Below are 17,925 nucleotides of genomic sequence, written 5' to 3'. Positions count from 1 at the left end.
ATTTTGCTTATGGCAAATTGAGGACCTAATCCTGGACACATGTAAGCAGCTTCATAACTTTACTCTCATCAACAGTTTCACTGACTTAAATAGGACTACTCGTGTTTAGAGATAAGCATGCGTAAGGAGCATTATGGGAGGAGTGCTCCATAAATATCTGCAGAACAATCTCATTATTATCCTTCAAAACCCTTCCTTTTCCACCATGCATACAAAAACCACTGGTATTCTGAGATCACTGCCTCTCATACTGAGCAACAGCGTCTCACTGTTTCCTCATACTCCCCCATCTGCTTTTTAGTATTCATTGTTGTCTCAGTTTACACTAGATTGTAAGATCTTTGTGGCAGGGCCTTTTTGTTCTGTGCTTGTACAGTACCTGGCACAAAGGGCCAAAATTTTCAAGTTGGTCTCCTAGGCCCATATTTGGGTCCCTAAGATTTTTAACAGGACCCAAGTGTCTTAGGAGCACGATAGGGTGACCAGATGTCCCGATTTTATAGGGACCGTCCCGATTTTCAGGGCTTTTTCTTATATAGGCTCCTATTACCCCCTACCGCCGTCCCGATTTTTTACACTTGCTGTCTGATCACTCTAGAGCATGAGCCCCACTGACTTCAAACTGTAAACCTGAGAGGGAATATAGCCTAGTTAAAGCATTTCAGCTTTCTTGATTTCTAGAAGTTCAGTATTGGAAGGGTTAGTTGCAAACATAGCACAGGCTATTTGCTTATCAATTGTGGGTTTATCTTTGTGTTATTCTCAAAGTAAGGATGGTATTTCTGATCACAGAGAGAAAAAGAGGACCACCTCTGCCCCCCAAATAGTTAATAGTCCATTCACCAGGGATTTGGGAGATCCAGGTTCAAGACCCTGCTATGGCTGATTCAGAGAGATTTGAACCTGGATCCCCCAAAGCCAAGGTAAGTGCCCTCTTCACTTGCTTACTGACTATTCTTGGGTCTCTCTTGGTCTGATATGTCATGAAAAATGTCAAGGAGTCTCTGGTCCATTCCAAAGCAGAATAGGAAAAATTCTTGAAATCTCCAAAAAAAAGTTTAGAAGGAAGGGGAAACTGTTCCCCACTAAGCTCTCGAGATGAGGTCCTGAATTTGTAATTTTCAGCATACATGAGCATTCTAAACATGAAACTTCTTAGCAGAAAAAACATTCAGTATTTTAAAAATCTAAAGTTCTACTATAAATTAGGAAACTAAGAAAAAAATTCAAAATATCAACTTTAGCAATGTAACAATATGAAATAGGAAGAAAGTAAAGACACCAACATGTAATTTTAAAAAAATCTGATTTAAGTTTAAAAATAAAATCTATTTAAACAATAAAACAAAATAAGGATCAGCTCTCTCTGTCCACTCTCTCCAAGTGGAAGGAAACTATCCAGAATGAGGAAAGAGAAGAATGAAATGATAAAAATTAACATTCAAACATAAAGGAAGGACCAAACTACATTCCAGTCTCAGAACTCTTCAGATGTATGGACCATCCATGTGATGAGTGAGATGTCAGATCTCCGCAGTGCTGGAAATCTGGTGATAATCATGCAAATAATCCCATGAAAGACCACAACTCATGTTGTTAAGTGGAGACAGTGTGCAGATGGTACAGAAGGCAATACAGTCCCTGTCCTTGAGAGCTTAACAAGCTATTATTGCTTTTCAGAACATAGACCTCTGTCACATGAGAAGCTGGAGGAGGATATCAGAGACGGAAAGGGAAGTTCTTTCTGAACTAGTCTGCTATCTGCTTTTGTCCAACACTCCAAGAACTACAGAAAAATTCACACACATACCTCAGAGGTCAACTACCTTTGATGCTAACTTCCTGCTCCTCACTGAGCAGGCTTCCTGAAGTTCACACATCAGTCTGGAAAAATGAACACTGGAATGCAATGCACCATGGCAGAAAGAATGCACTGAGAAAGGCTAGATGCACAGGAACTGATTATAGTTTGAGTAAGCTATGCTGGGTAGGATAACGTGAGGCCAAGATGCAGTTGTCTTAACCACTAATCGGGAAGGCTGTGCCTTCACCAGAGTTACCCTGAATACTACAAAATGTTGTTACTTTTTGACATTAGCTTTTGTTTTGCCTTTAGTCCTGAAATCCTTTCCTCCTCAAACATTTCTGCAAAAATCAGAGCCCCATTTGCTCAATGCGTCACTCCAAACTTGGAGAACTCTCTCCAGCAATGGGAAAAAATCCAAATAATATATAGGCAGGGCATGTTCTTGTAGGTACTGGAGGATATACACTATCATAGCAATTGCATCATTTCTATTTGCTGCAGGGGAATGACAGTCTATTTCATATAGCAAGGGAAAAAAATAAAATACATGTGAAATCTACTGCAGAGGACACTTTCAGGTCTGTTCTCCTCATAAACCTATGCAACTCTCTTGTCCTACTTAATGGATTGGGTCCATAGGGAATGATGGTTATCAAGTATTATCCCACTACTGGATACATGTTCTTTGAAAAGACAGTTTCCCACTCCAACACCAATGAGATCTTTACACATTCTTGGAAAATGTTAAGACAAGCGATAGAGATTAGACAAGTTTAAAGGACCACTGCTACACTCAGGCAAGGTTTATTTTTTAAAATTCTATCTATCACTAAAATCATATCATGTACCTTTGACCAAGCAAATTTAAAAAATAATCTGGCAGCAACTCTATCGGTCTTAATAGCCAGCAACAATGATGGAGAAAGAGTCAGTTTTCCCTTAACATACTTTATCATCTTATAGCTAGCACTAGCAATACCCAGTTTAATTTTATTTGGGGTGTTGGGGGTGTGTGACGTAACAAAGCTCACTAGAAGGAAGAAGTATTATGGTTAGAGGAGAGGGAATGGGAGTCCGGGCTTATGAGTTCTGACTTTATCACATAATTGCTTAGGCCACATTTTATAAAAATATTCATTAAATATGGATACCCAACATGAAATACCGAAGGGCATGATTTCTGTTGGTGTTTAGCACTAGTAAATAGAGTTGACATGAGCTCATCCTCTCAAAAATCAGGGCCTAGGTGTCTCTCTTCTGAGCACCAAAATTAGTGGAGACATCTGCAAATTTGGGGATATCCTCTCTATATTCCAGTTTATACATCTCTAAACTGGGCACCATAATGCATAGCACAGCAAAGTATTGTGAAGTTTAGTAAATAAGTGTTTTTAAAGTATTCGGAGAACCTTTGCAGAGCAATTAATGCATACAATGTTATTCATAGGGTCCTACCAAATCCACAGTCCATTTTGGTCAATTTCATGGTCATTGGATTTTAAAAGTCATAAATTTCATGATTTCAGCTATTGAAATTTCAAATTTCATGGTGTTGTAATTGTATGGGTCCCGACCCTAAAAGGAGCTGTGGGGGGGGGGGTCGCAAGGTTATTGGAGGCAGGGTTGACGTACTTCTACTCTTACTTCTGTGCTGCTGCTGGCAGCGGCGCTGCATTCAGAGCTGGGCAGAGAGCAGCGGCTGCTGGCTGGGAACCCAGCTCTGAAGGCAGAGCCACCACCCACAGCAGCACAGAAGGAAGGATGGCATAGTATGGTATGGTATGGCCTCCTCTACTTCTGCGCTGCTGCTTGCAGAGCTGGGCACCCGGACAACAGCTGCCATTCTCCAGCCACTCAGCTCTGAAGGCAGTGCAGAAGTAAGGGTGGCAATACCACAACCTCCCTAAAATAACCTTTCGGTCCCTCTGCAATTCCTCTTTGGCTCAGGACACTCGATTTGAGAAACGCTGGTCTCCCCTGTGAAATCTGTATAATATAGGGTAAAAGTACACAAAAGACCAGATTTCACAGTCCGTGACGTGTTTTTCATGGCCGGGAATTTGGTAGGGCCCTAATTATTCATTATACTAACATAACATACACCGATCCATCTCCTACCTGTCACTGTAAAAACTGAGGGTCAGATTCTCAGCTGATGTGAATCAGCGTAGTTCCACTGACCACAATGGAGCTGTGCCAATTTAAACCAGCTGAGAACCTGAGCATACATGTTTTACCCCAGTGCCTCACTTCACTCTGGGGTGGGGCACTACTGAGACACAAGTTCCATGTAATGGTTCAGAGCAGGGTCAGCAGTGATACTTCCATGGGTTGGCAGGAGGCAATAAGCCAATAAGTACTATACCCAGCCATTCTTAGAGAAGAAAAGTTAGATGAAAGGGACTTAACCTCCAAGTTTTTCACTACCCAACTGTAGTGGAAATATACCTTAGAGGTCTGACAAAATCACTTTGGGGGAGGGAGGGGGAGAATAATATTTTCTAATGCAAAATGGCCTGACCAAGGTGGAAGCATTATACACAAAAAATGTACAAAAAAGACAAGTCTCCAAAGTACCGAGAAGTACATTTTCGGTAAGGTGGCTTTGCCTTTTTACACGCACAAAAATCTGCCCCAGCATTAACCCCCTTTAGCTATCACCAATGAAGGTTGAAGATCGCAATTAAAAGAACTACAGCAGCTACATTTCTGCAATAGTAAACTCATTCTGGTTCCTTTCTTTACAGGGGTGCTGGAATGATTTTTTATAGTGGGGGTGCTAAGAGCCATTGAACCAAACTTCAAACCCTGTAGATAATGGAATCCACTTCAATCTAGGGGGTGCTGTAGCACCCCCATCACCCCTAGTCCCAGCACCTATGGACCTTTTACTCCACAGTATGGCTCACAGCCCTCACTAAGGGCCTATTTTCTGTTTCAGTTATTGTTAGTAGACCACTGAACATGACTAGAAATTAGACACATAACAGAGAAGATGGGATAGCTCAGGTGTTTGGCAATAGGATATAGAGCTTTTCACCTTGAAGATGCCAAAAGAAATCTAGCTCAGCTGAGTAGCAACTAACAGTCATTAGAATCAGATGGCTGGCTGCTGGGTTATATGAAGTTATTAGGGTTGCTAGTTTTGGTTGGATGTATTCCTAGAGGTTTCATCACATGACATACTCCTTAATTAAAGATTAATCTTTAATTCCTGGAGATTCCAGGCCAATCCTGGAGTGTTGGCAACCCTTTATCTTAGGCCACTTTCTACTGGACAGATGTGGCCATTAAAAATTGTCCTTCCATTTTATCTATTTAGGTATTCATAAAACCCCTATCTGACAATGCATTTATCTTCACAATCCACCCTGCAAGTGAGGGAAGCAATATTATCTTCATTTTACAGATGGAGAACCAACTCACACAGAGGTTAGGTGATAAGTCCAAGGCTGCACAGGAAGACATGGCAAAACTGGGAACCAAACTCAGATCATCTTTACCCCAAGCCCTCCTGCCTTTCTATTTGATGTCCTTGTTGGGCAGAATGGGCATGTAGCCCTTCCCACCTTCCCTTGGGACAGAGCTGAGCCACACCGACAGAGTAGTGTGAGAAAACCCGTGTACATGTTCAGCAGGGAAATGAAAGGCCTCGTGTCCTGAGCTGGGTATTTTTGTTAGGAAGTAAGACATTACAATTGCTGTCCCTCAACTGGGTTAATTTTCACCCTGGTTTTCAAGGATTTAACCCCATAAATCCTATTAACGTCAAGGGGAGCTGAATGGTTACATCTCCCCACTTTGTGCTGGGAAGATGAACCCCAATGGGTCTCAGTGAAGCTAAGTAAAGCTGTGACATTCAAGGCTGCCTCTCCTTCCTTAACTGTCCAAACACTGCTGAACACAGCTAGCCTAGGGGGCAAAATACACCTCAGGTGTTGTCCTGTGTGAAAAGTATTTCTTCCGGGAAGTGCTGAGGTTGCCTTGAAAGCAGCCATGATACAAAAGCTGCAGCAGACCTCACTCATTTGTTGCAAAGGCCTCAGGAAACTATTTGATCTAACATGCCATATGTTCAATAATACACCCGCGCAACCCAACAGGGTGAGCTAAGAATAGAGCAGCAGGTGTACAACAGAATCGCCTTCACTGTGTTGGAATCAGGCAGATCCTTACTGTTCTTTTAATGTAGTTTTTGTACACTCAGTTTCTTTTGTTTTTTTAAGAGTAATCTGAAAGCCAACTGGAGAGCATCCCCTCTGCAATGTCCAATCAGATTGCTAGACTCTTTGGGGCCAACATGAATCAGCTTAGCTCCATCTGGCTCACTGGATTTGATACAGTTAGGGCCCTACCAAATTCATGGTCTATTTCGGTCACTTTCATGATCAGAGGATTGAAAAAAAAATGTTAATTTCATGATTTCAGCTAGTTAAATGTGAAATTTCAGTGTTGTAATTGTAGGGGTCCTGACCCAGAAAGGAGTTGTGGGGGGCAGTCACCAGGTTATTGTAAGCAGGGTTGCAGTACTGCTACCCTTACTTCTGCTCTGCTGCTGCTGGCGGTGGCAATGCTGTCTTTAGAGCTGGGCAGCTGGAGAGTGGTGGCTGCTGGCCAGGAGTGCAACTCTGAAGGCAGTGCCACCAGCAGCAGCAGCATAGAAGTAAGGATGGCATGGGATGGTATTGCCACCCTTACTTCTGTGCTGCTGCTGGCAGGGCTCTGCCTTCAGACCTGGGTTCCCAGTCAGCAGCCACTACTCACCAGCTGCCCAGTTCTGAAGGCAGAGCAGACGTAAGGCTGGCAATACCATAATCCCCCTAAAATAACATTGCAATCCCCCTGCAACTCCCTTTTGGGTTAGGATTCTCAATTTGAGAAATGCTGCTCTCCCCCATGAAATCTGAATAGTATAGGGTAAAAGCACACAGAAGACCAGATTTCAGAATCTGATGTGTTTTTCATGGTCGTGAATTTGGTAGTGACCTAGATATAGGTTAGTGAATGCAGTTCTTTCACGGACATTGTCAGAAGACTGGGTTATTGCCAGAATTTTGTATAGTGTTCTTATTAGGCAGTGCCACTGCATTCCATTTGCTACAGAATCACAGAAACTGCATGTGGAAATGAACAAAATTAGGTTATTTGGCTCACTCTTTGTTGTTAGAGTATATTGCAGAGAATAATCCTATTTCTAGTGGTGAGTCCACTCCAGTTAACAGATCTCACCATTAGGACATTTTGCCTAATCATCAGTCTAATCTTCCTTTGCTCATTTTCCTCCTGGCTCTTGGTATGTATATAGTATTATAATACTACAGCACAGAATACAGAGCCAGATTAAAAGCAGCAACCCAGGGAAGAGTTTAGGGAGACAATTCCTCTTGGAGTTCCTAGACAGATCAGAAACAGCATATCAACATAAAGATGCACTCCCCTAGTGCATTCCTCCATCTCTGTGGCCAATATGGAATGGGGTGAAGGCAGAAATGGGGGCAGGACCATGGCCCCATCCTCTTCTGCCCCTTTTGGTATGGTTAGGAGCTCATGGAGAGCTAGTAGAGACTGCACCGTAGCTGGGGCCACTGCAGGAGACACTGCCACAAGTTGAAAGAATCTTTGTTCCCTCCAAAACTAACGAGGAGTCCAGAGGCACCTTAAAGACTAACAGATTTATTTGGTCATAAGCTTCTGTGGGTAAAAAACCCATTTCTTCAGATGCATGGGGTTTTTTTTACCCACAAAGGTTTATGCCCAAATAAATCTGTTAGGCCTTGGCTACACTGGTGCTTTACAGCGCTGCAACTTTCTCATTCAGGGGTGTGAAAAAAACACCCCCCTGCGCGCTGCAAGATACAGCACTGCAAAGCGCCAGTGTAAACAGTGCGGCAGCGCTGGGAGAGCGGCTCCCAGCGCTGCAAGCTAATCCCCATGAGGATGTGGAGTACGTGCAGCGCTGGGAGAGCTCTCTCCTGGTGCTGTGACCACACTCACACTTCAAAGCGCTCCCGCGGCAGCGCTTTGAAGTTTCGAGTGTAGCCATACCCTACATCTTTAATGTGCCACCGGACCCCTCGTAGTTTTTGTGGATACAGACTAACATTGTTACTCCTGATAGATTCATAGATTCACAGACTTTAGGGTCAGAAGGGACCAATGTGATCATCTAGTCCGACCTCCTGCACAAAGCAGGCCACAGAACCCTACCCATTCACTTCTATAACAAACCCCTAACCTATGTCCGAGTTATTGATGTCTTCAAATTGTGGTTTGAAGACCTCAAGCTGCAGAGAATCCACCAGCAAGTGACAAATGCCCCACGCTGCAGAGGAAGGCGAAAAACCTCCAGGGCCTCTGCCAATCTTCCCCGGAGGAAAATTCCTTCCTGACCCCAAATATGGCGATCAGCTAAACCCTGAGCATGTGGGCAAGGCTCACCAGCCAGCACTCAGGAAAGAATTCTCTGCAGTAACTCAGATCCCATCCCATCCAGCATCCCATCACCGACCACTGGGCATACTTATCTGCTGATAATCAAAGATCAATTGCCAAAATTAAGCTATCCCATCATACCATCCCTTCCATAAACTAATCAAGCTTAGTCTTAAAGCCAGATATGTCTTTTGCCCCCACTACTCCCCTTGGAAGGCTGTTCCAGAACTTCACTCCTCTAATGGTTAGAAACCTTCGTATAATTTCAAGTCTAAACTTCCTAGTGTCCAGTTTACACCCATTCGTTTTTGAGTCTACATTGGTACAAAGCTTAAATAATTCCTCTCGCTCTCTAATATTAATCCCTCTGATATATTTATAAAGAACAAGCATATCCCCCCTCAGCCTTCTTTTGGCTAGACTAAATAAACCAAGCTCTTTGAGTCTCCTTTCATATGACAAGTTTTCCATTCCTCGGATCATCCTAGTAGCCCGTCTCTAAACCTGTTCCAGTTTGAATTCATCTTTCTTAAACATGGGAGACCAGAACTGCACACAGTATTCCAGGTGAGGTCTCACCAGCGCCTTATATAACGGTACTAACAACTCCTTATCTTTGCTGGAAATACCTCGCCTGATGCATCCTAAAACCGCATTAGCTTTTTTAACGGCCATATCACATTGGCGGCTCATAGTCATCCTGTGATCAACCAATACTCCAAGGTCCTTCTCCTCCTCCGTTGCTTCCAACCGATGTGTCCCCAATGTATATCTAAAATTCTTATTATTAATCCCTAAGTGCATGACCTTGTACTTTTCACTATTAAATTTCATCCTATTACTATTACTCCAGTTTACAAGGTCATCCAGATCTTCCTGTATGATATCCCGGTCCTTCTCTGTGTTAGCAATATCCCCCAGCTTTGTGTCATCCGCAAACTTTATTAGCACATTCCCGCTTTTTGTGCCAAGGTCAGTAATAAAAAGGTTAAATAAGATTGGTCCCAAAACCGATCCTTGAGGAACTCCACTAGTAACCTCCTTCCATCCTGACAGTTCACCCTTCAGTACGACCCATCGTAGTCTCCCCTTTAACCAGTTCCTTATCCACCTTTCAATTTTCATATTGATCCCCATCTTTTCCAATTTGACTAATAACTCGCCATGTGGAACGGTGTCAAATGCCTTACTGAAATCAAGGTAAATTAGGTCTACTGCATTTCCTTTGTCTAAATAATCTGTCACCTTCTCAAAGAAGGTTTGGCATGACCTACCTTTAGTAAAACCATGTTGTAATTTGTCCCAATTACCATTGACCTCAATGTTCTTAACTACTTTCTCCTTCAAAATTTTTTCCAAGACCTTACATACTACAGATGTCAAACTAACAGGCCTATAGTTACTCGGATCACTTTTTTCTCTTTCTTAAAGATAGGAACTATGTTAGCAATTCTCCAGCCATATGGTACAACCCCTGAGTCTACCGATTCATTAAAAATTCTCGCTAATGGGCTTGCAATTTCATGCACCAGTTCCTTTAATATTCTTGGATGAAGATTGTCTGGGCTCTCTGATTTTGTCCCATTAAGCTGTTCAAGTTTGGCTTCTACCTCAGATGTGGTAATATCCACCTCCATATCCTCATTCCCGTTTGTCATCCTTCCATTATCCCTAAGCTCCTCATTAGCTTTATTAAAGACTGAGGCAAAGTACTTTGACAGGGTAACAATATAAGGGGGAAGCGGTAGATGTGGAATATCTCGATTTTAGTAAGGCTTTTGGTACTGTCTCATATGACCTTCTTATAAACTAGGGAAACACAACCGAGCTGGAACTACAACAAGGTGGCTGCATAACTGGTTGGAAAACCATTGCCAGAGAGTAGTCATCAGTTGTTCACAGTCAAGCTGAAAGGACATATTGAGTGGAGTCCCACAGGGATAAATCCTGGGTCCAATTTCTTCACTAATCTTCATAAATGATTTAGATAATGGCATAGAGAGTATATTTATAAAGTTTGAGGACCATAACAAGCTGGAGAGGGTTGCAAGTGCTTTGGAGGATAGGATTAAAATTCAAAATGATCTGAAATAAATAGGATGAAAAATAAGGACAAATGCAAAGTACTCCACTTCGGAAGGAACAATCAGTTGCATACATACAAAATGGGAAATGACTGCTTAAGGAGTACTGTAGAAAGGGATATGGGGATCAGAGTGGATCACAAACTAAATATGAGTCAACAATGTAGCAAAAAAAAAAAAACAAATATTATTCTGGGATATATTAGCAGGAGTGTTGTAAGCAAGACACAAGTAGTAATTCTTACACTCTACTCCATGCTGATAAGGCCTCAGTTGGAGTATGGTGTCCAGTTCTGGGTGCCACATTTCAGAACAGATGTGGACAAACTGGAGAAAGGCCAGAGAAGAGCAACAAAAGAGATTAGAGATAGAAAACATGACCTATGAGGGAAGAGTGAAAAAATTGTGTATGTGTGAGACATAAAAACAGTTTTCAAATACATAAAAGGTTGTTAGATGGAGGAAGGGAAAGAATTGTTCTTCTAAACATCTGAGGGTAGGACAAGAAGCAATGACTTAAATTGCAGCAAGGGAGCTTTATGTTGGACATTAGGAAAAACACTGTCAGGGTGGTTAAGCACTGGAACAAATTGCCTAGGGAGGTTGTGGAATCTCCATCATTGCAAGTTTTTAAGAACAGGTTAGACAGACACCTGTCAGGAATGGTCTAGTAATTATGTAGTCCTGCAATCATGGCAGGATGACTGGGCTAGATGACCTGTTGAGGTCCCTTCCAATCCTACACATCTATGATTCTATGACAGGAAGCCAACAGCCTGGAAGTCCTGAGAGCCCCAGATCCCAAGCTCCCATACTAGGCTCTTCTGAAACTCAGCTAGAAGACTGCCGTCAAGTGGGGCTCCAAAGGCTCCCAAAATTTTGTCTCCCTTTCAGCCTATTAGGTGATCTGATGAGGAGCCAAGAACCTGGAAGCCCTGGGAGCCATGTTCCAAATCTACAAGGCTCTCAGGTTAGCCAGGACTCAGAGTGCTTCCAGACACCTAGTTCCTCCACAGCTCACCAGGCAGTCTGACAGGGAGTCAGAACCTGGATGCTCTGTGAGCTCCAGCTCCTGGCTCAGCCAGGGCAGACCTGCAGATTCCCAACTGCCCTTCAGCTCACCAGTCTGACTGAAGAGGAAATAGCTTGGAAGAGCTAGCTCCCAAACTCCTAGGCTTGTAGCTCCTCAGCAGCCTGGGCTCCCAGGGTCCACGGCTCCAGGGCATTCCATCAGGCTGACTGCCCCAGAGCTGGGATGCCATTCCCTTTCATGGGACATTGTGAAACGTTTGAATTTTATTTCAAATCAGAATGAAATCAGATTTCAAAATATCAAAATCCTCCACAAAATGGAATTCCTTTCCCCATCCCACTATATCCTATGCCAGATAATCCACATATACCTCCAAAAGCTGACTGTAAGAGGAAAAAAACGTCCTCAGAATCAATTGCCAGCACCATGCCACTGACAGTGAATTCTGAAGGTAAGATCAGAGGTTTAGGGTGCAAGATGGCACACAAAGGGAGTCTATACTAGGCTTCTTTCTGAAAAAAACTGCTCCCTCTGCTACAGCACCAGTCACTGGGCAGTGCTAGTGCAGGAAAGGCTCCTATGGCTGCTGCTACCTGTTTTAAAACCATTCTGTTTATCCCTGTTCTGAGCAAGTTTCAATGATGTGGTAGTAAAAGCACTGGCGGCTGCCAGAGCCTTGTCTAGCCTAGCAGTCCTGATGTCGCTACCACCCGTGCAACTGCACCTGGGATAACAAGGCAGTGAGATCTGTCAGAAAAAAAAAAGTCTACTATAGACAAAGGTAAAAGCTTAGATTTGTTAAGGAACCCTAAAGCAACTTATGAACTAAAACTCGAACTGAAACGAAAGACCAGGGATTTCAAACCTAAAAAGTGATCATTTGGAAACAATATCCTTTTCTCAATCTTAATTTACTGATTAGCTAACAATGAGAGTTCACTGCCACTTAATAATATGGAAGACTGAATAACTAAAATAATAATAATACTTAGCTCTTATATAGCATTTTTCATCAGGAGATCTCCAGGTGCTTTACAAAGGAAGTCAGTATCGTTATCCTTGCTTTTACTGATGGAGAAACTGAGGCACAAAACAATGCAGTGACTTGCCCAAGGTCACTCAGCAGGCCAGTGGCAAAACCAACACTAGGTTTCCTGAGTCCCAACACATTGTTCTATCCCTAAGATCACACTGCCTATCCCAATGGCTGCTAATCTCCAGAACACACTGAATGATCCAGATTTAACAATACAGTATAGGACATTGAAAGGAGCAGTGAGAATAAGCAGGCTTCCATCATGAGTGTCATCCTGCCACGGTCCAGCCTTCCTTTCTCATTGACCATCAGTAATATGCTTCTGTCCATTTCTGAACTTTTTTTGTAGGCTTTGCCAAAACCCATGGCGTCACATGATCCAAGACATTTATGTTTCCTTACCTCAGCTGATATGGAGGGATCTTGGTAGCAGCAGCATCAGAAGATTCCAAAGTTTCTGTATGAGTGAAGGAAAGAATAAGAATGTTAAAGGAGACAATGTATTCAGGATCTAGATACTCTACATTTCCACAGTTTTGATTTATTGTTCCCAAGCCTGACTTCTATCAATAGAACTGACAGTTAAATTTACAACTTACAATTTCAAAAAATTCTCTGTGGGCCTGATGCTGTGCTTTTCTTATTGTAGGGAACCCTTCTAGATGTAAACATGGTGACATATACAGGACTCCAGAACAAGATAATGTATCTACAAACTTGCACCAAAATAGCAGCAGCCGTGGATTACAAATGATTTCATTATTGCAGTCCAAATCTGTGTGTGGACACTGTTCCAAAATCAGCATCCACCTGGACTTGCAACAAAATAACTAAACTGATTTTAGAATATTGATTTAGTTACATTGGTGCAAATTTATGTATAGATTAGGACTGTCAATTAATCACTGTAAACTCACGTGTTTAACTCAAAAAATTAACTGCGATTAATAGCACTATTAAACAATACAATACCCACTGAAATTTATTAAATATTTTTTGATTTTTTCCTCTACATTTTCAAATAGAGATTTCTATCACAATACAGAACACAAAGCGTACAGTGCTCACTTTACATTATTTTTATTACAAATATTTGCATTGTAAAAAACAAAAGAAACCGTATTTTTCAATTCCCCTCATACAAGTACTATAATGCAATCTCTACGGTGAAAGTGTAACATACAAGTGTAGATTTTTTTTGTTACATTACTGCACTCAAAAACAAAACAAAGTAAAACTTTAGAGCCTACAAGTCCACTCAGTCTTACTTCTTGTTCAGCCAATCGCTAAGACAAACAAGTTTCTTTACATTTATGGGAGACACTGCTGCCTGCTTCTTATTTACAACATCACCTGAAAGCGAGAACAGGCATTGCAGGGTATTTACGTGCCAGATGTGCTAAACATTTGTATGCCCCTTCATGCTTCGGCCACCATTCTGGAGGACATGATTCCATGCTGATGATGTTTGTTTAAAAAATAGTGTATTAATTAAATTTGTGACTGAACTCCTTGGGAGATAATTGCACATCCCTTGTTGTTTTATGCACATTCTGCCATATATTTCATGTTATAGCAGTCTTGAATGATGACCCAGCACATGTTGCTTGATTTATGACAGTGTCACTGCAGATTTGACAAAACCAAAGAAGGTACCAGTGTGAGATTTCTAAAAATAGCTACAGCACTCAACTCAAGGTTTAAAGAATCTGAAGTGCCATCCAAAATCTGAGCAGGACGAGGTGTGGAGCATGCTTTCAGAAGTGTTAAAAGAGCAACACCCTGATGTGGAAACTACAGAACCAGAACCAAACCCCACCCCCCCCAAAAAAATTAACCTTCTGCTGGTGGCATCTGATTCAGATGATGAAAATGAGCATGCATCTGTTGCTCTGCTTTGGATTGTTATCGAGCAGAACCCGTCATCACCACAGATGCATATCCTCTGGAATGGTGGTTGAAGCATGAAGAGACATATGAATCTTTAGTGCATCTGGCATGCGAACGCCAATTCTCACTTTCAGGTGACATTGTAAACAAGAAATGGGCACCATTATCTCCTGCAAATGTAACCAAACTTGTTTGTCTGAGCGACTGGATAAAATAGTACTGAGTGGACTCATAGGCTCTAAAGTTTTACATTGTTTTATTTTTGAATGCAGTTATTTTTTGTACATCATTTGACATTTGTAAATTCAACTTTCATAAGAGATTGCATTACAGTACTTGTATTAGGTGAACCGAAATATACTATTTCTTTTGTTTTTTCACTGCAAATATTTGTATTCACAAATAAATAGAAAGTGAACACTATACTTTGTATTCTGTGTTGTAATTGAAATAATTATATTTGAAAATGTAGAAAACATCCCAAAATATTTAAATAAATGGTATTCTATTATTGTTTAAGGGCACAATTAATTGCGATTAAGTTTTTAATCGCTGGACAGCCCTAGGATAGATCAACCCCAGCACTGACTTTAGGTTGCTTGAACTCTCTCGAGTCACAGCCTCTCTCTGAAAATTTGTGTGCAGCTCATTACACTTGGTTCATTTTCACTAATACAGACACTCATTTTATTAGATAGTTAACAACAAGGTAGATGCAGTGAGGTGCTCTCAGAACTAACCTCTTAGCATAAATTAGTGGTTGAGAAGTCACAGTACAAAAAAAATTGCATTGTAACAGAATGCACATTCAACAAAAGACACCTTATGTATGTGGTCACTGAGATCTAAGAAAAAATACTTCCCATGTATTATACTTGGTATACCACCCAAACAGCCTTATCCTTGTATGGAAGATACATATTTTTAAAGAATTCAGTGTTATATTAGACAGAATGGTTCCATGTTATTAAAACAAGCAGTAGTTCTGCAATCATCTTGTTTGCTCAGCATCTCTATCACTGGCACTTTTGAATGGTAAAATATTACTTCTCTTTCCTGTGAAAAAACGTATGGGTCTACCAGATCTTGCTCTCAAAGAAAGGTGTTAATAATTCCAGTGTAATCACCAAACACACAGTTCCCTTCACATAAATACTAAAATATCCATAAAATATGCTTATGGTGGTTTGAGTCTGAGAAGGGAAAAAAGCTACATATCAAGTGAAAAACAAATGAATAGCTGTTTACACACATATTTATACTGCTCCAATCACAGCAGTGTCTAGGCACCAATATGGAAAGATGGATTTCCTCTGAAATCACTGGGCTGTAGCGAAGCATGGTTTGGCCATGCAAGGCAACCTGTACTTTTAAAAACAACATCAGATGACGGAATCACAGCATATACATTTGAGGGATAACAATAAGTTACCTGCCAATGAAACGTAAGTTTATTCATTTTTTATTCTCTCTAGTTTTAACATATCATGTGATTCACTGCAATTAGAATGCACCTAAACATGAGATGATGATTCACTGAGAATAGTAAAAGCAAAAGCTTTTTGCGTTAAAACAAAAAAGGGGGGGGCACATAGCTTGACACCTGTGAGAGATGAGTAATTCCTCTACCCAGAAGTACTGCAACCTCAACAGCTGTCCTCATTAAGTCTTTATACCTCCTTTTCAAATTTAATTAGCAGTTGTAACACCCTTTCATATGTTAATAGCTAACCCTATGCAGTCTATGCCAGTGGTTCTCAAACTTTCTTACTGGTGATCTCCTTCACATAGCAAGCCTCTGAGTGCAAGCCCCCTTAAATATATAAAAAGTTATTTTTAATTTATAACACCATTATAAATGCTGGATGTAAAGCAGGGTTTGGGGTGGAGGCTGACAGCTTGCAACCCCCCATGTAATAGCCTCATGACCCCCTGAGGGCTCCTGACCCCATTTGAAAACCCCTGGTCTATGCCCAGTTGGTGTTGGACCATGTAAGCTCTCCAGTGTTATGTCAGCCAGGCCGTCTGGGTCATTCCCTTCCTAACAGTTTTAGGTGAGCCTGACAAAAGAAAGAATTTACTTACCTGGCAACTAAGGTAAATGCAATTAAGGTATTTCAATAAAATTAGTGATGCTACAAGTGCAAGGAAACTGCCTGCAGTGGGCTCACATCAGCCTTCCAGCAGCGGTGAGCCACTGAGTCATACACCTGCAAGCTCATATATGCTGCTCGAAAAATATATAATTAAATACAATCCTACTTAAGACTGTCTGCGCCCTGGCTGAAAAAGAAAACTAGGTTTTCCTGACCTATTGGAGCTCACGCTGAAGGGCAACAAATCGATAGCAATGTGCGCATTAGAGCCTCCAAAGTGGGGGGAAGGGGGATCCTTTAGCACAGGTATGGCTTAGGGGTGCCTTTAAATCAATGGGAGAAAGGACCCAAGAAATGGTAGGTAGAGATTTCCCAGGCACGGCGCGTGCACGATAGGAAACACTGCAAATGCATTAACAGCGTACCCATAATGAGAGCCAGCAAAGCAAGGGGCTGTCTGCTCTCTGGCGCGGGGGGGCTGGAGCATGCACTGGGAGAAAGCGCCAGGGGCAGGTGCCCGCTTCCTTACCAATGGCCCAGCCGCAGCTCTCCTTGATCGCTTTGTGTTTGTTCCCCGACGCTTCCTTCTGCAGCTTCCTCAGGATTTCTTCCATCTTGGCTCCCCGAGGGGCCCTGCGCTCCGCGGCAAGGAGAGGCGGCTGCAGACGGCAGAGCGGGTGTCGCCTCTTGCCCGGCTCTAAGCGGGGACGGTGCGCAGCATCCTGCCCCGGGCGCGCTGCTGCTGCAGCTGCTGTTGATGAATCACGCTCAGCTCCATGACGGAGACACGTCAGTTTGTGCCGCTGCCTCCTCCCCCGCGGGCAGGTCCCTGCGGTGCAGCTGGGCTGCGGCGGGAGGTGTCGCTGCTGCCGCTAGGAGGCCGAATCCTCAGCCCCGGCCAGCGCCTGCCTGGAGCCGGGCTCCCCAGCGCAGAGAGACCCCGGGAAAAGGTGGCAGAGGATTTCCTAGCCCGGGAAGGGATGGACTCGGGAGGGAGCGCGAGCGCGGTTGGCTGCTCTCGGGAGCAGAGCACAGATGTGTCCGGGATTTCCCGCCAGTGCACACCTGGTCTCGCCACTACAAACTCATGTTCCTGTAACTACGTGGCTCAGGGGCGGGGGGAAAGAGCCGGCTCTGTTGCACAGCCCAGGGCCTGCGGATGTCGCAGCCCATAGCATAGCCGCTCCCATGGTGAACTGTCACTACACGTAATGCTGTTCCCTAAGCCCAAGGCAATCGGCTCCTCTTGCCAGCCCTGTGTGCGCAGGCAGCGCTGAAACGCTCTGCGAAGCGACCTGGAGATTACAGGGCACTAAGAAACCCCCGGCCTGTTTTCATTGTGCATTTAGGGCCTCCTTCTGCTGCCTTTGGTGTCAGTGGTCAAAATCTCACCGTCTTTGGTGGGATCAGGAGCAAGCCCTAAATACTAACCATTCCCTGTTGTGTGCAGAATTAGTTTAAAGGAATAGTGTCAATCTTGAAACCATGCGTTGTAAATGAAGCATAAAAATGGCCATAGTGGGTCAGAGCAATGGTCCATCTAGCCC

At 42.8% G+C, this 17,925-nt stretch overlaps 1 protein-coding gene across 7 annotated transcripts in view; it reads right to left on the bottom strand.

Annotated features, from left to right (window-relative positions):
* ARFGEF3 (ARFGEF family member 3) overlaps positions 1-17,334 on the bottom strand; it is a 135,322-nt gene extending 117,988 nt beyond the window's left edge. For 5 of the 7 annotated variants that reach the window (XM_030556408.1, XM_030556409.1, XM_030556410.1 and 2 more), the window contains exons 1-2: positions 16,908-17,333; positions 12,795-12,849 (exon numbers count right to left, since the gene is read on the bottom strand). In XM_030556408.1, coding sequence (XP_030412268.1) covers positions 12,795-12,849; positions 16,908-16,992 — 140 coding nt within the window. In that variant the 5' untranslated portion in view covers positions 16,993-17,333. Of the gene's footprint in view, positions 1-12,794; positions 12,850-16,907 lie in introns of all 7 variants that reach the window. The other 2 variants (XM_030556411.1, XM_030556412.1) reach the window with 2 other exon arrangements.
* Between the last annotated feature and the right edge of the window lie 591 nt (positions 17,335-17,925).

This window comes from Gopherus evgoodei, chromosome 3 (assembly GCF_007399415.2).
Source record: "Gopherus evgoodei ecotype Sinaloan lineage chromosome 3, rGopEvg1_v1.p, whole genome shotgun sequence".
NCBI lineage: Eukaryota > Metazoa > Chordata > Testudines > Testudinidae > Gopherus > Gopherus evgoodei.
Note: the sequence above shows the minus strand (reverse complement) of the source record. Positions and strands in the feature narration are given on the sequence as shown.